Here is a 21,821-nt window from a genome sequence, read left to right as displayed (position 1 = left end):
TAGGCAAACGTGAATCAAATAAATAAATAAATAAAGCACTGTTGCTTACAATTTCCCTTTCTATAAGCCTTCCCGACATGAATGCCCCAATGCTAGAAGAATCTAAGTGGAATTACATATTTCTTTGGCCATTCTGTGATAAATGAAGTTTACAGAACATTTTTCTCAGCAGTATATCTCTATATATAATCCTATTTTACAATACACTTCAGTCTTTATTCTTTACGTTATAAAGTCAAATTTCAGTTTAAAATCAATAATGTAAATATGTTTGAAAATACGTTATCAGCTACTGTTTTCTGTAGGGTAAACACAATTGAGTTTGTGTCAATATATAAAGCAAGGATGCTCAAATAAACATATTTAGACTATTTCTTTAAAATAAACCAATCAGGTCTGGTTGAATCAAATAATTTTTTAAAAACCATTAATATACTCTCGAAATCATTCAGATCAGGTAGTCAAGCACAGTCTGCTTATAACAGATACTAAAATCTACAAGTATTAAAGGTGATATATGTTAGGTAAGCATTAATATAACAAAAAGGTCTATGTTTGGATATTCCAACATTTGGGATATTCTGTACTTAAACTTATTTCAATGCACAAAAACATAATTAACTATTAAAGATTTAAAGTTTGAATCCCCAAAAGTAAAGAAATTTCAGATTAGGTGACTAATTAAATGCTTACATAGCCAATTATTTTTGGAAATTAGGATGTCAGAGTACAGGCCTTGGGAAACCCACTGTGCCCATGAACACACATTAAAGCCTTGGTCCTCTCACAAGTGCATGACAAAGCAAACGAATTCTTGATTCTCTTCTCTGCCCTCATTGTTCTGTCTGCCACAACTTGGTAATGGAGTCACCCTCACTCACTGTAAAGCACATTGCTTTCAGTTTCAGAAGACTCAGTATTAGATTGTTCCAAATCTGCATTTGGAACATAATTTCCTTGAATAAAAATATAATAAAGCCTCCTCAAAATACCACTATTGATAAAGATAAGTAATGATGTTTTTCTAACTTTGATAATGTTAAACCTGACTTTCATTACATATGCTTTATTTTTAAGAGAAAGTGTCAAAGTCATAATGAAAATGAGGAATTTGGGGGCGGCCCCGTGGCCAAGTGGTTAAGTTCGCATGCTCCACTTTGGTGGCCCAGGGTTTCGCCGGGTGGATCCTGAGCGTGGACATGGCACCGCTCATCAGGCCATGTTGGGGCGGCGTCCCACATGCCACAACTGGAAGGATCCACAACCAAAATATACAACTATGTACTGGGGGCATTTGGGGAGGGAAAAAAAAAAGACTGGCAACAGTTGTTAGCTCAGGTGCCAATCTTAAAAAAAAAAAAAAGAAGAAGAAAATAAGGAATTTATTCTTTTTCACAAAGGGCTATATCCTAGCTTCAACATCCAGACAAAAAGTAATTTTTTAAATTTCAAAACCTTTTCTTTTCATGCTATTAATAATATCAAAGACTAGTAAAAGATTTTTTCCAGTACTTTCTGATTAGAGGAAATCAATGCTTACAGAATTAAATATCTCCAGTATGGCATGGTATATTAGCTATGGTAACTGAACAATGTTTTAATAGTATAAATGGACAAGTTACGGGGGGAAAAAATGACATGAGAAAATAATCTTAAATGATTTATTAAGCAAAACTTCTGGCATTAAGCTGTATATATTTAGCAAATAAACTCAATCCATAATTAAGAAATATTTAGATATGAATATCCAATGAAGGTATTTTTCAATACCCAAACAGACTAGAGTTTGCAAATAATGCTTCTCAATCCCAGACAGTTAAAAATACCTGATGGTGCTGGGAATCATCCAAGGTTTTAAAGACCATTGCTACCATCCCGTGTGCTCTCAGGTGCATTCGAAAACTGGGCATGGCACATTTAGTAGCCAAGCTAATAACACTGGAAGAAAATAGGCTAGATTAGGGGGACTGAAAATAGCTAGTGCATTAGTTTTTCGCTTGCGCAATACCAAAACAAGCAAATGGGGAGTGGGGGTGGGGAAGGGATTGTGTCAAAGCATTGCTCACACAGATCACGATATAAAAAACAGGAGCAAACTAAATTATTAAAAGTTTACTGATGCATGGTATGTGATTATATTACAAAATATAAATAACACATGATCATCTTTAGTGTATTCCTTACATTACTACTACCATTAAAAGCAAGAAGTCTGAGGTACCTTTCATAATGCTTCTGATACGTGAAGATTATAAATACTATTTGATTGTACATATTCTAATTGACCGGATAATTGAATCAAATCAAGATATTCAACTCATTATAGTATGCAAAAGATCCAAATCAAAACATGCTTAAATTAATCAAATTTATCACTTGCATGTCTAAAACTTTGGGCTGAAAAGAACTTAAAAGACTCTTTAGCATAACACTTCTTTTAAGCATCTGGAAACTGAAGCCTAGAGTAAACCATGACACTACAATCACCCATCTTTCTTCATCCGTGTAGAATCAAGTCCCTTACAAGGAATCAATCATATTTTAACCTGTCACTGGCTATAACTACACCCATGATAACAAAATCACAAATGTGTGGCTCCATCCAGATGCAGATTTTAATGAGACACAGCATGCACACAATTACCAAACCCAAGTAAGACCTTACCTAAGGCAACGTGTGTTTAGAGGCTGAGTGCTCTTTAAGCCACTTAACAAGTACTCAATGTCGTCAGTGAACTCTTGATTTTCACCAAATTCCACCACATCATTGAAGTGCTTCACGTGCTGAACAACAGTATACAACTGCCAAGAAAAAATAAGTCCACCTCTTTTGTATCTATAAACTAGCATATTTGAATCTATGAGCTTGCTGTACTAAGAGTATATAAAATAGTTCATTAGACGGCAACCAAAAGGAAAGTTTTAAAAACATTGGCAGTAGTAGGACAAGATAAGTTCATGGCTCAAAACTGTGAATATCAGTGTGCTGATATTTGTTCAAGACATTAAAAGGCTAAATATTACATACAAAAATCTATCCACGTGCAGTAAAACTGTATATGGCTCCTTACTTCTTTGTCTTCTTTTCTGCATTTCAGTGCAGTAACTATATCTTGGTAGGGCTGAGTAGGTATTGTCACAGTTTTTATCACTTTGGGTGGTGGTGCAGGAGCCTTAAAAACTCCATCATCTTTTTGATTTGGTTCCTTTGAAGACAGCCTCACCTATTAATAAAGGTATTAAATTAGTTGTTCTAAATAAATATATAAAAATAGTAACATCTCATCTACCTGGCTAATTGAGCTTAAAAAAAAAAAAGATAGTGATAAAGGCAAAAAAAAAAGGTGGGGGGGATGGAGGGAGGCCTCTGAAAGGTCATAAGGGATACTTTAAAACTCCATGCACTACTAGCTAAGACTCATATATGTTTACTCACAAAAGAACCACTCAGGAATTCCTTCCGGTCTTTTGTAACCTTACATTTGACACATTTGTTATTTGTCTCCAGGACCATTCAAAGGAATTAAGAACCACAATTATATACATAAACAGCACTGATAGGCAGCTAGGGAGGGGACAGGAAAACTACAACAGATGAAAGTTTTTTTCAAGTACAAGAATCTGTAGTTTAGGGTAGTATTAAAGAGCCATAACAAAAGCATGATACACAATTAGTAATATGTACAATGATTTTATACTAGTAAAAAGATTTTAATATACTGAACATAAGAAGACAGGGAACTGTATATTTTAGAAAGATCTCTATCCCTACATTTTTTTGTTGTTATAAAGAACTCAATTCCTTGATAGCTCCAGATGACTGAGCTGTCACCATTAACCTAGAAGGATTAATGTATGGTCTTACCAATTATTCTGAAGAAAATAATTTGATAAGAATCTTTTATAGATGTTTTTGAATTGAAAGGTATTACTAGAACGCAGGAAAAAGTTCTCCTCTGAAAAGCAAATTAACTACTCAAAGCCAGTTTAAGACCCATGTAGGATGTAATTTATAATATTGCTCTCAATAGTTAATACAAACTTCAAATATGGAATAATCTGCCCTTAAACACTAAATATTGTAATTCCATTAAATGTAGGTCAAGAGTAAAAAGGGGTCCAATATTTTTTTAAAGCTTTTATTTATAACCTAGTAGCACTAGAATTTCTAGAATCCTGTCCACTATCTTCACTTTCCCACTGAATTAAACTGAAGCCGTTAAATTTTGGTGAGGAAGTCCATAATAAGCTGTTAAAGAGGAAAGTCAGAGACTTTAAAATTATGAATGAAGACAGCAACTGCTGAATTAATTTATAATTTATGAACAAACACAAAATTACAAAGTACAGTTCACTTACTGGGACACTCTGAGGTTTTACTACTGGTGGCCCAGGTAGTTCTTCTGAATCTGGATGGTTCCAATGTCTGGCATTATATACAGCTTTTGTAGGAGACTGGAGAAATAAGAAAAAGATCAACTGTTTCCATCTTACTCTACAACCTTATAAAACTGTCTCATTTAATAAATTAAAAATTATAAGAAATAATTTAAATGCATAAACATATATCCTAGACAGAGCAGGACAGAGAACTACTATCTGGCTCGTATTCCCATCATGCTCCCAAGCCTAAGGCAGACCTGGAGTCACTGTGGTATTCTGCTACAAAATCAACAATTAGTGCTCTGGGCAACTATTACCAACCAAGAGAAGAAACTAAACCTCTTGCCAGGCTTGTACTAACTTACAAATCGATAGTTCAACATGCTCTTTATTCCTCATATACTGATTCATGCCCCACAATCTTCCAACAATGGAAACCAGGCAGCGTATGACAAGTGCTAAAACTCCATATTTATTTAAGTGAAACTGCTGGGGCGAGACAAGTGCCATTATTCAGAAGTTCTCAAATTTTATAAACATAAATATGGTACATATACCACATATTACATAACACAGTGGAGTCTAAAGCAGTACTATGTAATAACATACATGATTTCCACCGCAAAACGTATACATATTCACACTAAGTGGGATAAAGATGTAAACTGCCCCACTTCAGTTCAGGTTAGTTTGCTGGTAAATCAATTTACTATAAACTTAATGAAAAAAACTTTCAGTTTTAGCACTTTGAATTTCAGAATTGAGAATAAAGGACTGTGAGTCTGTATAATCAAATCCATAGGATTAAATCTGTATAAAGGGAACAAATCCTCACTTTCAAAAAGAGATTGATTAAACCAAGACTGACAACATTTTCTCCATCCTATATAGAAGTGATGTTACATTTTGTCCTTTAACGTTCAAATAAATGGTTTGATCTCATGAGAGATTTTCTGTTTATAAGAGTATAATAATCTTCATATTCTCAGTACTTCACACAAAAATTAAGAGGACAAGTAGAGAAACATACTTCAAGATTGGCCAAAAATCTACATCAAAAAATTAAGTATCTTCCCTTACTAGTTGCAGTGAACTAAGATAACTGGAATTAAGCATCATACAAAGTTATTTTCTTATACAAATATTATCTTTACAATAACCATGTTGTGACATCAAGCTAACAATGTAAACTCCACAAGAACTGGTTTACTAAAAGATCAAGTTTAAATTGATTCACATATTAAATGTTAGAAAATCTTAACGCTATACGGAATCCTACTATGAAACTTACATAAAGCAGGAAGTCTCTCAGTTGCACTGTGTAGAGAAACCCATTATCCTTGTATACCAGGGTTTGCGTAAAGTAATGATGCATTAGTTAGGGGTCTAAAGTAATTTACGCACTCATGCAATGACCTCTTGAGGCACAATCACATAGAGTAGACTCAACATAAATTTTAAAACCTAGCTCTCTATTCCTTACTGTTATTCTCTCAAACACCAGCTATATAACCTATATGCCTGCTAGTTCTTAGATCCCTCATTTAGGCAACCTCTAATACCAAAAGCACAGTCATAAGCCCAGGAAGATAACAGACTTTTGGAAAGAAGAGGTGCCTCAAAGCTCGAGCACTTTACTCCTTTTTAAAAAGCATTAATTTCAGGTAAGAAACAACTAAAAGTTTATCTGATTCCACTGGTAACAAAACAGCTGGGCAGGTAAAGATTGTAAATTAAAACAGACCCCTTCTAGCTAATTGTGAGCAGCAATATATCCAACAGTTGACAGAGCAGACTCAGGATCCAGATAGTCTAGATTAAAATCCAGATAAATAGTAAGCTCTACTACTACTTGTTACTCAACATTTTTCTCATCTGTAAAATGGGGTGAATAACAATACCAACTGCAAAGGGTTGTTGTGAGGATTAAATGAATATATGCAAAACACTAGAAGAGTGCCTGAAACACTATGTGCTATATGAGTATTAATTATTAGATAGTACTAATGATAATAATTGTTATGTGATGATGTGTAATTCTGAGTCCAGCATCTTCATAAGAAAATTGGAATATATGGTCTACCCACCTAACAGACTGACTGCTATAAACAAATGGGATAAGTGACCTGAAAACACTCTGTTAACAAGTATCAGTATTATAAAAAACAGACTGGGGTACAATGTTCTAAATCATCTCAAAAGTCCTTGAACAATATCCCTGATGAATATAGATGCAAAAATCTTCAAAGAAGTACTAGAAAACCAAATTCAACAGCACATTAAAAGGATCATATGCCATCACCAAATGGGATTTATCTCTGGGATGCAAGGATGGCCCAACATATGAAAATCAACCAATGTGATAACACTGCATTAACAGAACAAATGACAAAATTCACATGATCATCTTGATAGGTGCAGAAAAAGCATTTGACAAAATTCAACACCCTCTCACGATGCAAACAAAAAAGAAACTCAACAAACTAGGCATAGAAGAAAATTACATCAACATAATAAAGGGCATATATGAAAAGCCCACAGCTAAGATCATAGTCAACAGTGAACAACCAAAAGCTTCTCCTATAACAGAGAACAAGGCAAGGACACCCACTCTCACTGCTTCTATCAACATAGTACTGGACATACTAGCAAAAGCAATTAGGCAAGAAAAGGAAATAAAAGGTATCCAAATCAGAAAGGGAGAAGTAAAATTTTCTCTGTTCACAGATGACATGATCTTGTATGTAGAAAACACTAAAGATTCCATCAAAAAAAGCCAACAAACCATTAGAACTAATAAATGTATTCAGTAAAGCTGTACAGTACAAAATCAACAGACAAAAAAATCAGTTGCATTTCTATACAGTAACAAAGAACAACCCAAAAAGGAAATGAAGAAAATCCCAATTACAACAGCATCAAAAAGACTATTTAGGAATAAACTTGACCAAGGAGGCAAAAGATTTGTACACTGAAAGCTACAAAACACCACTGAAAGGAATTACACAAATAAATGGAAAACTATCTTGTGTTCATGGATTGAAAGACTTAAGATTGTTACATGTCCATACTACCCAAAGTGATCTATAGATTCAATGCAATTCCTATCAAAATCCCAATGGTATTTTTTACAGACATAGAAAAAACAAACCTAAAATTCATATGCAACCACAAAGGACCTTAAACAGCCAAAACTATCTTGAGAAAGAACCAAAAACCTGGAGGCCTCACATTTCCTGATTTCAAAATATATTACAAGGCTACAGTAACCAAAACAGGAGGGTACTGGCATAAAGAGAGATATATAGACCAAGGGAACAGAACAGGGAGCCCAGAAATAAATCCACACATACGTGGTCAAATGATCTTCACCAAGGGTGTCAAGACTACACAATGAGGACAGTCTCTTCCATAGTGTTGAGAAAACTGGGTATCACAATGCAAAGAATGAAATTAAAATCTTATCTTATACCATACATAAAAACCAACTCAAAATGGATTAAAGACTTAAACATAAGACCTGAAACTATAAAACTCCTAGAAGAAAACATGAGAGAAAAGATAGGTAACACTGGTATTGGCAATGACTTCTTGGATATGGCAACAAAAGCAAACATAGACAAGTAGGACTACATCAAACGAAAAACCTCCTCACAGCAAAGGAAACAATCAAAGAGCGAAAAGGCAACCTACAGAATGGGAGACAATATCTGCAAACGATATACTTGATAAGGGTTTACTCTCCAAAATATATAAGGAACTCCTACAACTCAATAGCAAAAAAAAACCACTCGATTAAGAAATGGGCAAAGGACTTGAATAGAAATTTCTCCAAAGACATACAAAGGGCCAACAGGTATATGAAAAGATGTTTAACATCACTAATCATAAGAGAAATACAAATCAAAATCACAATATCACCTCACATCCATTAGGATGGCCACTATCAAAAGAACAAAAAATAACAAGCACTGGTGAAGATGCAGAGAAACTGGAACCCTTGTGCACTGTTGCACAAGGACTTTAAATAGTGAGGCCATTATGGAAAACAGTATGGAGGTTCCTTAAAATTAAAAATGGAACCACCATATGATCCTGTAATCCTACTTCAGAGTATTTATCCAAATGAATTAAAATCAAGATCTCAAAGAAATATTTGCACTCCCATGTTCACGGCAGCATTATTCACAAAAGGCAAGAGGTAGAAACAACCTAGCTGTCCATCAACAGATGAATGGATGAAGACAATATGATACAACCGTACACTAGAATATTACTCAGCCATAAAATAGAAGGAAATCCTATCATATGCTACAACACGGATAACTTTAGGATGTCATGCTAAATGTAATAAGCTAAGCACGGAAAGACTAATACTGCATGTGTCCGCTTATATGAGATATTTAAAGTAGTCAAACTCATAACAACAGCAAGAATGGTGGTTGCCAGGGGCTGGGGGAAGAAGAAACGGGGAGTTACTGTTCAATGGATATAGATGGATATAGTTCAATGGATACAGTCATGCAAGATGAAAAAGTTCTAGAGATCCGTTGTATAATATTGTGCTTGTAGTTAGCAATACTGTACTGAACACTTAAAAGTTTCTGAAGCGGGGAGATCTCATGTTGTCTTTTTCACAATAAAAATTTTTTTCAAAAAGCCCCTGAAACCTAACAGGATAGAGAATCTGAACAAGTTACATCAAAATGACACATTCAATGAACTTTTTATTTACTCTGTTGAATAAGGTGATTTAATAATACTATTATTTTTAAAGTTTCTGATCATGTTTTATCATTTTAATGCTAATGAGTAATCTAAAAGAAAGTGGATCCAATTAGAATTTTTCCTGGACTATTACTTCGAAGTTTTATAAGGTTTATTACAGGGAGAGGGAGGAGATGAAGATACATTCTATTGTCTAAAAATTAAAATAAAAAATAGCATGTGGATGCAGCTAATATACAAGGAGGGCATGACTGAATGACTCGGAGCCCTTTATATCATTCCAAAATGTATGATATGATCATTCTAATGCACCTAAGTGAGTTATATATGGAAATTACACAATACCACATCACATGCTAATGTCATTCAGTGAAAGTGATTGTGTAGAGTACGCAAAAATACCATACAGCAATCAACTTTTCATGGAAAATGAAAATCATCCTTACCATTTAGCAACCTAGCTGAGTTTTAACTGGGTCATTCTGATTGCACCACCAGGATTATCTTTAATCTTGTTAATTTTATTCTAGTTTAAAAAGCAGATGAAATATATTAACCAGAATCCTTAACTTTCCTCTATGTTAAAATATTTGTGGATTCTGTTTGCTCTACAATCTAATGAGAAGAATATTTAGAAGAAAATCAGTAGAAAACTCTTAAGAATACTCTAACATTCTAAAGGTTTGGAATCATCTTAGCATATTTCAGTCCTAGTAATCTTGAACATGCTATTCTTTTCTATTCAATTCTGCAGGGGCATGACAAACAAGGAGAACCTCAAATGTAATACACTATTACAGTTAAGGTAAAAATACACCAATGACAGACCTACGGAGCATTTATCCATGAGAGAGAATCCAGTTTCTATAGAAACAATGGATAAAAATTGGTTATAATTATAATGTCAAGGCTGTGGTCAACAGATTGGCTTGCTGAATCGCAATTATAAAGCAGAGAAAAGAAGAGTTCCTTCATGAAAAGCTAAGAAAAGATGATAATATTGTGCTATCCTTCATTGAGCTGGCTCCTAAAGGGAAAAAACTAGAATAACTGCTTTTCAGCCATATGAAAATTTTTAACAGTACCAATTTATTTCTGAGTTTAAAGAAGACTACGTACTAAATGAGGACAAATATGATAAGCTGATTAGAACTCATCCAGCCTTCCCCACACAAGGACATCATGAGAACAGAATCACACTCTCACGAGTGATTCAATCAGCATGCTCTACAACTAAAGGAGTTCTGAAAAAACAAAGCAGTGCAATGAACAACTGTGGGGGGGCACTTTAGCGGCAATTCAAAAAGGGAGAAATTAATCTGGTTTTGGCATTGAAAAAAATTGTTAAGGATTTTTTTTTAAAAAAATGAGTGGTAGAAGCAGGGAAAGTTTGAGGAAGAAAGTTTATAAAGATTAGGATACCTTTTAGCTCTTTAGAATTTAAACATAATCATATAATCTCAAATTGTCCTAAACTATGACCCCAAAAAATCTTAAAATAAATTTTCATAGTTTGTTAAATATTCAGAGTATTATCTGAGGGAAAACTGCAGATATTACTAAACTAAAAACCAAAAATGTCTGTACTGCTAAGAAGCAGACATTTAGAATATGTTAATACAGAGCACTATGCTGAGAATATAATCACAGATACAAGGGAGAACTAGAGGTGAAAAGTCTTTCTTTTCTGCATGATTCAATTAAGTTTTACAGATAAATCTTTTAAAGACATGGCTGCTATTTTTATGAAAAAATTGTCAACTGCTACCTACATGAAGAACAATGCATATTACTACTCAGTTGTTTGTGAGTATAACTTCAAAAATATAATTGGTATGACATTTTTTAAAAGCAGGCCATTGTCACATCAGAATATCACCTTGAAATAGCATAATCTAAGCATAAACTCTAAAAAGTCCAGGCAATAAAGCATTCAATACTTGGCACTTTGTGAAAACTAATACAACTTAGCCCACAATTCAACAATTATAAAATAAAAGATGCTAGAATGAGCCATGATGAAACTATCAGCCAAAGCAGGTGTCAGCTCTTATAACTAAAAATACCATTAAATATATAATGGCACAGTTTTAACAGGGAGATGATTATCAAGTCAGAAATATGAAAAGAGAAGACTTAAATATCTTGAGACACCTGTGGCTGGAGAATATTCATTCTCCCCTTCATTTTCCTTTAAGAATAATTAGCTAGGCACATGCTCATCCCAATTTTTCAGCATCTCTTGCTGCTCGTGTGGCACATGACTAAGTTCTAGTCAGTGATATGTGAAGAGAAGGGCAGTATGCCTTCTGGGTCCTGGCCTTCTAGGGATGGTTCACTGCCCCTCTTCCCATTCCTTCTATATTCTTCAATACTCTAGAGATGGTCAAACACCACCACAGAGAAAGCTGCTCCCTGACAATACAGCAACTTGAAAATAGTCAAGGATAAACAGCCAAGGACTGGTAAGCCAGAGAAAATAGGCTACTTATTTAAAAACTAATTTGGGATTTCATTTACAGCAGCTGAATCAAATCCTAAGACAACAACCTTTGAACAATCTTTAACTGAAATTAGGACCAAATAATGACAGGGATGTACTGAATATACAAAAATTTTGTCAACACTGGATTTGTATATATACAAAACCTAGACACATAACCTTAAAAAGAAAAGATTTGGGGGCCGGTCCCATGGCCGACTGGTTAAGTTCGCGCATTCTGCTGCAGCAGCCTAGGGTTTCACCAGTTTGGATCCTGGGTGCGGACATGGCACCGCGCACCAGGCGATGCTGAGGCGGCATCCCACATGGCACAACTAGAAGGATTTACAACTAAAAACAGACAACTATGTACCGGGGGGGGGGGGGGGGGGGGTGCTTTGGGCAGAAAAAGGAAAAATAAAGTCTTTAAAAAATAAAAACAACCAACTTACACGATATAAACAACATGAATGGAGGAAGAAAGAAATTAAGGAAAAAATACAATCTAAACCCAAATTTTTAAAAGAACTATAAATATATATACCCTGAGGAAGATCTCTATGAACTCAGAGTGATTTCCAAGAGTTATTACTGAATAAAAAAGAGCAAAGTGCAAAAGAGCACATAAGTGGGGAAATAAGGAAATTTGTGCTCATTTTATAAAAAGAAACACAGAAAGGCTAAAGCAGAGAATAATGAAGCCAGTGCCCTACAAGGGCTGGTGATGGGCTGGAAGACACCTCAGTGAAGTGATCCTTCATGAACTTACCTTTTTGTATAGTTTTAACTTTTGGAAGCATGTTAATGTCGTACATATTCAAAAAATAAATTAAGAATGGAAGGGAAAAAACCCTAAAACTGAAAGCAAAGCAGAACAAATAAACCTACTCATAATTCGAGTGAATAGCAAACACACTGAAGGGAAGGAAGACAAAGACAGACCAAGAGGCAGGCAGATAGAACTAATCTAAATAATTTACGAACACAGCATTTGACTTAATACCCTCAAGTGGGGGCAGGGTAGGGTGAGGCAAATGCAGGACTACAAACAAATCCTGAACAAATTAGTAGATTTATCTATTATAGTGGAATGGACAAAGCAACTCTGTAACTATTTCAGATGTATTATAGGTTTGAGTAAATGTTTTGATGTTGCTGGGAGTCAGGGTTAAGAGAGAAGGGGAGAAAGAATCCTGCAGGACCGGATTACTATGGAGATAGTGATTTCTAGAAGACATATGTGCATATGCAGGAACCTATAGGGATATGTGAAAATAAGTGAACGTATATGCATGTTTCCTATCACCATCCGCTAAAAGGGCCAAGAAGCAATAAGTATATCTAGTGCCAGATCTTGGTCTCTTAACACCATTCCACACCAAAGGAACTGAGGACTCCTCAGAGAATGGCCTGATTTCCAGGGCTAGAGCACAGCAGGTACAAGGTGAACCTGCAACACTGTTGTGCCAGAAAGTAAGAAAGTGCTCAGAGATGACAGCATGTCACAGGGACACAAGAACCAGCTTCAAGAGGCTCCACTAGCCAAATCAGGACAAATTTAGCTCCAAAATAAGTAATGAATTATGAACCATTAAAAAAAACCAACCACCAAGGATTCATGAATCCATACTGATCACAGAAAAATAAATAAATAAATGAAAAGGCAGGCCCATGGATACAGCAGAGTGTTGAGAACTGACTGGTGAACATAGAGGAAGCATGAGATGGAACATGCTTCTTTTGCAACCAGCATAGTAAACACTGGATCAAGAAAAAATTATGATGTATACTAAATCTAAGACTATATTCTCATGAAGAATGGGGTATTTGAATATTCTTAAAGTATCTCTTCAAAGACTGCTTTTTAGTTGCAAGGGAAAAAAAGTTATACAGCAAAGGAAAGACAACCCCTTGACTGTGTGATCATAACTAACGTCCTCCAGATATGGTATATGCAGACAAGAATACATAATCACTTACATAGTATCCAGGCTTACAATGAACAACCTGAATCTAACCGTGAGGAAATTTCAGACTAAACCAGAATGAGAAGCTTTTCTGAAAGGTCTCAGACGTGTCAATGTCATAAAAGACAAAGAAAGACTATGGAAATGTTCCAGGTTAAAGGAGAATAAACAGATATAACAGCTAAATGAAATACCTCACCCAAGACTGGATCCTGTACCAGAGAGCAGAAAATGCAACAAACGGTATTGTGATGTCAACTGACAAAATGGACACAACAGTAATTAGGTAAAAATACTGGAACAATGTTAAATTGACTGAAGTTGATTATTGTGATGTGGACATGTAATTGACTAGGAAATACACACTACATTTAGAGATAGGGGTGTGATATATATATCTTACCCTTAAATATTCAGAAAAAAATTAAGTGTGTACATTTACACAAATACAGAGAGAGAAAAAAACAAACGAAAAAGCAAATGTTAAGATACTCAGGGTAAGGAGCATTTTTGTACTATTTTATTTTTGCAACTCTTCTGTAATTCTGAAATTATTTCCAAATAAAAACTTTTCGGAAAAATTTAAATTAATTCCAAATAAAAAATATTTTTAGGGGCTGGCCCCATGGCCGAGTGGTTAAGTTCGCACGCTCCGCTGCAGGTGGCCCAGTGTTTCGTTGGTTCGAATCCTGGGCGCGGACAAAGCACTGCTCATCAAACCACGCTGAGGCAGTGTCCCACATGCCACAACTAGAAGGACCCACAACGAAGAATATACAACTATGTACTGGGGGGCTTTGGGGAGAAAAAGGAAAAAAATAAAATCTTTAAAAGAATATATTTTTAAAAATTTAAATTCAGAAAACTTGTAATACAGAAAAACTATAAATCATTTACCATTTTCTCAGTCAGTATTTTAATTTCCATGAAGCAACTATATCAAATGCAGACAAGAGTAACAGAAAGTAAGAAATCAAAAAATAATAAAAAGATGACTATGACTTTAATACAGGCAATCCTACAAAGTGGGAAGGGATAAAGATATCCTTCATTTATATTCTAAAATTAAATAACCCACCAATAACAAATGAAAGCTTAATAGCAATACTTCCTCGGTTGAGGCATAGAAAAAGATTAAAACATAACACATACTTGGCCCAAGGGTAGTAAGTTTTCTTTTTTTTTTTTTTTAAGATTTTATTTTTTTCCTTTTTCTCCCCAAAGCTCCCCAGTACATAGTTGTATATTCTTCGTTGTGGGTCCTTCTAGTTGTGGCATGTGGGACACTGCCTCAGCTTGGTTTGATGAGCAGTGCCATGTCCGCGCCCAGGATTCAAACCAACGAAACACTGGGCCGCCTGCAGCGGAGCGTGCGAACTTAACCACTGGCCACGGGGCCAGCCCCAGTAAGTTTTCTATTTTTAGCAGTCCTTCCTAAAAAGCAAAGGAGCCACCGACAACCTTCTCTGCCCTGGCTTCTAAAAAGCTCAAAGTCATATGTGTGGTAGGTCCTTAGGAAATCTATCAAAACAAAAAGGCTTGAATTTTGGCTTTATCGTATTCTATTTCTTACCTTTTCTTAACACAATTTCTTCATTTATTTTCAACCTGGTTCTACCAAATTTATATCTGTACACTTTCTCAAATGGTTTTTACACAGGCAGCCTATAAATCACAACTAAACATGAGTAGATACAACTGTATTTCAATTTAATATGGAATTCCAGATCAAGTCAGGTCAAAAGTAAGGCTAGAAGAGAAGAGAAAAAAACCAAAAGAGAAGGAAACAAAAATGGATCATTAGTTTTTGAGGTAATCATTATATTCTTACGTTCTCGTGAAAAAAAAATCATTTTCTAGAGTACAAAGGTAGAGAACATAGTAATTATCATAACAACATACAAATCTAGGGTTTCCATTTCTGGACAAGGTGAAGTAACAGGGACCAAATTTACCTTTCCACCTGAACCTAACAACCTGAACAAAATCAATGAAACAGTTTTCAGACACTGGACATTGGGTAGCAAAGCACAATGATCCCTGAGGAGGAAAAACAAATGAGGTAAGCCCTACAACTGCCTGAGCTTCCAGGCAATGGCACAGGGAGGGGGAATTCAGAGTCCAACCAGTAGCAGTCTCTCCTAGTTGAGATGGAACTGGGAGTCCAGGGAGACGAAGTAGCTAGAGTTTGTAGAGCACAATGCCAGAGAGCACTGCACAAAGAACTCTGGAGATCTACAGAAGGTCCCCTCAAATATGTAGGTGGGTACTGACGAGCTAACGTGTTAGGAAAGGAGCTGATGCTTCCCTGCCTGTCAGTGTGATAGGAAGTCTCCAGGGTTTGTTCAGGACCGGGTATCAGGTGGAGCCTCCTCTAGCTGTGAGATGTGTACTCAAGACTTGAGTCCCTGAAGTCTGGCTACCATCTGGTAGTAAGGAGGATCTCGTATAGTTCCTTTTAAGATTCCAAGGGCAGTAAAATTATAAACGTCAGTCTGGAGTATCATAGCCAGACATTTAATGAAACTACAAGAATTAGGATCCAGTCCAGCTTACAGGTATATAACAAAACTTTAAAGACAATTCATAGGACTAGAATTTACTATCTACAAAGGTGCAAGCATAATTTCTCTCTCCACAATAACTCCCATTTTTAAAAATAAAGATAATCATAGTAAAACAAAGAAAGATAGTAGCTGAGGCAAGGGAAAGGACTTCTCCAAAGAGAACAGAAGAAGCAATCCCTAGACTGTTCCTCCCAGGGCTGGAAAAAGTTTATGTTCCCACCAGCCACAGTGGAAAACCTTGTAATTAAGGGCAATCAGGTGATAGATTTTGGAGGAAGAAGGGCTGAACCCTAAAGGCTGCTCTCTCACCTAAAATGTAAAGACCGTGTAAGGATCAAATATAACTAAAATATAAACATATAATCTTAGAATCAGCCAAAACTTATAGGGAAATATCCAGCACCCAACAAAGTAGAAGTCGAAATGACTAGCATCCAATCAAAAATTATCAGCCATACAAAGAAGCAGGAAAATACGATCCATAATGAGAAAAATCAATCCAGAGAAACAGATCCAGAAACAATACAGATGATAGAGTTAACAGTTGCTAGTGCCACAGAGTTGATTTTGACTCCTTGTGACCTTGTGCACAGCAGAACTGAACCCTACTCGGTCTTTTTTGTGCCACCCTCTCATTTTCCAGAGCTATGTCAGTCAATGCTCTGCAAGTTTTCATAGGGTTTTCATGGCCAGTTTTTTCCAGAAGTGGGTGGCCAGGTCCTTCTTCCTAGTCTTAGTCTGGAAGCTCCATTGAAACCTGTCCATTACAGGTGATCCTGCTGATATTTGAAATACTGGTGGCATAGCTTTCAGCATCACAGCAACACGCAGCCTCCACAGTATGACAACCTACATGTGGTGTGGTTCCCTGACTGGGAAACAAATCCTGGTCACAGAGTGAGTGCACCAAATCTTAACCACTAGACCACCAGAATTAGTAGACAACGACGTTAAAAACAACTATAACTATATTCCACATATCTAAGAAGGTAGAACAAACACTGAATATGTTAAATAGACAAGAAAGATATAAAACAGACCCAACCTAAACTTTCAGAGGTGAAGATTATAATGGTTTGGATTAACAGCTGATTAGATACTGCAGAACAATTTGAAAATGTAGCAAGAGAAACTAAGATGAAACTAAGAGAAAAAAGACTGAAAAAAATTTTAAAAGACAGAATGTAAGTGTGCACTGGGACAAATTCATCCAGCCTAATAAACGTATGAGAAGGTAAAAATTAACTGTGATTGTAAAAACCTGCCCTGTCATTCATCGGGCTGGAATAACACACACATAAAACCAGCTATAAAGTTAACAAGAAACACTGTTGCTCCAAAGGACATGCTACAGCTGTAAAGTGTTACAAAGACAGTCTTCTCTGACTTCTTTACCTCTACTGCTTTTTTACAGTGAAATTCTGTTTACTAAAACCATAAACTAACAGAAACTTTACTGTTTGAAATCCTATCAGTAAGATTAAAACATCCCACTCTTGCTTGGAGGATCTAAGTCACTTTGGAGAGATGCAGAGCTTCAAATAATGGGTTTCTGGACACAACATTCCACAACCAATTCAACTTCAGTTTCTAAGTAGAGAGGAGCCCTGGGACCACCCGCAGCCCAGACCTGATATTGATCCCTTCACAGAAAGCACTGCTTCACTCTGAGCCTCTCAAACACTGTTTCATTTAAATTTCACCAAAAGTCCCCAGTTCCCTCAAAATCCTACAAAAACCTTGGGGGCCAGCCCTCGGGCCTAGGGGTTAAGTTTGGTGCACTCCGCTTCAGCGGCCTGGGGTTGGTTCCTGGGCACAGACCTATACCACTTGTCAGCGGCCATGCTGTGCAGTGACCCACAGAGAAAACAAAGATTGGCACAGATGTTAGCTCAGGGACGATCTTCCTCAAGCAAAGAGAGGAGAATTAGCACAGATGTTAGCTGAGGGCCAATCCTATAAAAACTTTTCCTTGGTAGATGCCCCGTGGTTCCTCTGGTGTGCAGTAACCTTTATTACAATAAGTCACTAAGCCTGATTTTGTCAGACTACAGGTTTTACTTGTTGATTTTAGGCCTACTGAGTAGGACAAGTGTTACTGGAAGCCCCAAAGGGGGATAGAGAGACAAAAAATACTTGAAGAATATTTGTTGAAATTTTACCAAATTTGGTAAATTTACCAATTTTCAAATATCTATTAAAAAAAACCTCAAACACTTAGTGCTAAATGAGGACTCTTGGCTGAAAGATACTTCCAAGAATCCCAAAAATAAACATTTGTGAACTCCTTCTATATCTCAAGACACTGAGAATATAAAGGTGAAAAAAAATAAGGTTACCATCCTCGAACACTCCCAGCGTTACACATCTTACGTGTTAATCTGTGCTCAGCACTGGCATGAAGCCATCAGAGCATCCAGAAAAGAAAGTCCAGCAGAGGTTTCCGGATGTCTGAATCCCAATGAACTCTAAATAAAATATATTACCAGCTCGAAAACAAATTCTATAAACTACAAACATCCTAATACACACACACACTCTTTCACTAAGTGTCAAATGTATGTCAAAGTTCTCAGGCTCTTGATTAACCTATGGCTACATTTTCTCATTTCAAACTTAATTTTCTGGGAAATAAGTTAAAGTGAAACATTTTGAACCTTTCAAACTTTAAAGTCACTTAAAATAAAAAGATTAATAGTACTTCTATTTCTTATTAAAATCCTGACAGAATAAAATATTACAGGAAAACAACACAAGAATTAGATCACAGAGAAAATAGCTTGCATTTTCCTAAGTCTTTATGTAGTACAGATCAATGATTTAAGTACCTGGTTTAATATTTAAGTTAAATACTATCTATATAAAAGCAAGACAGATACTTCTGCTTTTGAACAAACACAATAAGACTACTCAAAAGTTTCCATGGGGGAAGAACATTCCACTTCACCAGACAGCCTTATCTTACTCCTTTCTGTATCCGTAACACCTAGCACAGTGAAAGGCATGTAGTATATGCTGAATGAAAGCAACAAAGAAAAGGCAACTAAAACTGACCCTCTTCCATACCCAGTCTTAGCCAGAACATGCTCAGCTTCAACAACTCTTTACATCCCAACCTAGGAGTTCTAAATGGGTAGCAGTGTTTTTACTTTCACACTTTGGCCAGTATCCCTCACCAGCAAACCAATGGGCAGTCTCTTTTTTTTTCAGGCTTCACATCTATCTATGTCTCAGATTTCTAGTCCGTGAGAATATAGCAAATCTCACACTGCTATCTTGATGACTGGATCCCAGGCACAGAACAAAGGTAACCATGAGTAAAACAATTTGACAGAAAAATAAGCTGCTTCAGAACAGAGTTCTAATTGCTAGACAAGGATACTGTAAAGGAACATCTGTTCTTGGGTGGGAGGCGGGACTACTTGTCCTTTAAAATCTCTTCAATTGTTAAGATTTTAAGTTGACAACTTATATAAACTCATTTTATGAAACAAAAATTGAGTTTATAAAACTATAAAGCTATATTTAACTTTAAAACTGGAGATTTATGCACTTTTAACTCTCTAATACAACTAAATATATAAACATGATTTACACTGATAATCAAATTTTAATTCAACTGCCCAGAAGCCCACTATCCAGTGTTATATTGAAAGACAGAAGGAAAGAAAAAAATAAAGTCCAGAACGTTCCTTTGAGAGTCAGGCAAAAGATAACATCTGACGAAGAGGGCAGTCAGGCAGCAGGTGAATAGAAAGCTAGAAAACTCAAAAGCAGGGTAGGCAGAAGAAACACTCTAAGTTTATCAGCACATATATGACAACAGCAGATGATGGAATGCAGGGAAACTGGAGCCAGCAATCAGAAATGGAATGGCATTAAAAACAAAGCATTACAATTGCCAAATGATCAATAAAACCGTTACACACACAAACAAGAGGTACTTCAATCCAGCTATATTCCAACCGAATCCCTCAAACCCCATCTGTACTTCCCTCCCCAGCAAGCAACAACTTCTCCAAGTAACCACGTCAGCTATGTTCCCACCAGAAGTTTTCCTCACCTTCCTCCACCTGCTTTCTCCTGCACGTGTTCCCCCAGCCAGCCCTCAATCCTGCTATGAACAACCCTTCTCTAGATCCCTGGTGAGAAGCTGGGGAAAATTCTCACAACTGGCATGCTTAAACAGTTCAAGTTTTCTAATACGGGGAGGCGGGAAGAGGAACCTCTTGGCTAGTGGCACTCAAGCTGAGGAGACGGCCTGTGTGGTCAGGAAATCGGTTATATTCATGAGGATTGAGCAAACACGTAGATGCGCTGAGGATAAAGGGAAGCCGATTTCTCACTGTCTGAGAAGTGAAGTGAAATATGTAAAATGAGAAGGCTATTAGAATAAAACACATGGTGTTCAACTAGAATTGGAGGTACCAGTGTGAACTCAGGGTTCTAAATATACAAGCTAACAAAATAAGTATGTCTGTGTGAGAGAGTTTGTGCACATTATTTCCATGTTTCCTAGCTCTGTCAACTCAAACAAAGTCTAAAAACAATGACACCCCAGAAGAAAAGACAGTATCTAGTGACCAAATCCTTATTTCTATATACTATTCTCCACTACAAGAAAACAGGGGTCCCTGGAGAAATGCCTGATTCTAGGGCTAGGGATGTGTATGACGAATCTTGAACATCTCAGTGTTGTCAGTAAATAAGAAAATGCAAAATGGTGAGACACGTCAAAAGCCAGTTTGAAGAAACATCCACAGGATAAATCTAAAAAAATCTGAGTATTGAAAAAATAACAGTACTATCATTTAAATAACAGTAACAAATGATTGAATAAAACAAGAATCCATGTTCTTATCAACATAAAGGAATAAATATACAAATGAATATATAATGTATATATTATATAATGAATCTATATATAAATACATATATTCTTATACACATGTAGGGTGGAAATAAATCTACCTTACAGTAGAAGGCCAACTACTAATAACTGCAGAAGGAATGATATAATCAGGAAAAAACATTCAACAAACATCATAGTAAAAACTGATTTAGGCAAGAATCAATGCCAAAACTGGCAGGTGAAAGTTTGATAAACAAAGGTGAGGGGCCAGCCCCATGGCCAAGTGGTTAGGTTCGCGCACTCCGCTTCTGCAGCCCAGGGTTTCACTGGTTCGGATCCTGGGCACGGACATGGCACCACTCATTAGGCCATGCTGAGGTGGAGTCCCACAGACCACAACTAGAAGGACCCACAACTAAAATATACAACTATGCACTGGCGGGGATTTGGGGAGAAAACAAAAGAGAAGAAGATTGGCAACAGCTGAGGTGTCAATCTTTAAAAAATAAAATAAATCAAAAAAAAAAACAAAAACAAAAAGAAAGGTGAGGAGGGGCCCAACTGGTGGTGCATCAGTTAAGTTTGTGGGCTCTGCTTCAGCAGCTCAGGGCTTACCAGTTCAGATCCCAGGCGTGGACCTACCCAATGCTTAGCAAGCCATGCTGTGGCTGGCGTCCCACATATAAAATAGAGGATGGACATGGATGTTAGCTCAGGGCCAGTCTTCCTCAGCAAAAAGAGGAGGATTGGCAGCAGATGTTAGCTCAGGGCTAATCTTGCGCAAAAAAAAGAAAGAACGGTGAGGAACCTGACAGACAACAATGGATCAGTGAATATCAATA

At 36.4% G+C, this 21,821-nt stretch overlaps 1 protein-coding gene across 11 annotated transcripts in view; it reads right to left on the bottom strand.

Annotated features, from left to right (window-relative positions):
• The window catches only part of WAPL (WAPL cohesin release factor), a 76,849-nt gene that overhangs the window by 20,610 nt on the left and 34,418 nt on the right, over positions 1-21,821 (bottom strand). For 7 of the 11 annotated variants that reach the window (XM_070230084.1, XM_070230103.1, XM_070230076.1 and 4 more), the window contains 4 exons: positions 4,360-4,455; positions 3,072-3,224; positions 2,666-2,802; positions 1,827-1,938 (listed from right to left, as the gene is read on the bottom strand). In XM_070230084.1, coding sequence (XP_070086185.1) covers positions 1,827-1,938; positions 2,666-2,802; positions 3,072-3,224; positions 4,360-4,455 — 498 coding nt within the window. The remainder of the gene's footprint in view (positions 1-1,826; positions 1,939-2,665; positions 2,803-3,071; positions 3,225-4,359; positions 4,456-21,821) is intronic. The other 4 variants (XM_070230107.1, XM_070230115.1, XM_023648750.2 and 1 more) reach the window with 1 other exon arrangement.

This window comes from Equus caballus, chromosome 1 (assembly GCF_041296265.1).
Source record: "Equus caballus isolate H_3958 breed thoroughbred chromosome 1, TB-T2T, whole genome shotgun sequence".
NCBI lineage: Eukaryota > Metazoa > Chordata > Mammalia > Perissodactyla > Equidae > Equus > Equus caballus.
This window is presented reverse-complemented; position numbering and strand designations above follow the sequence as displayed.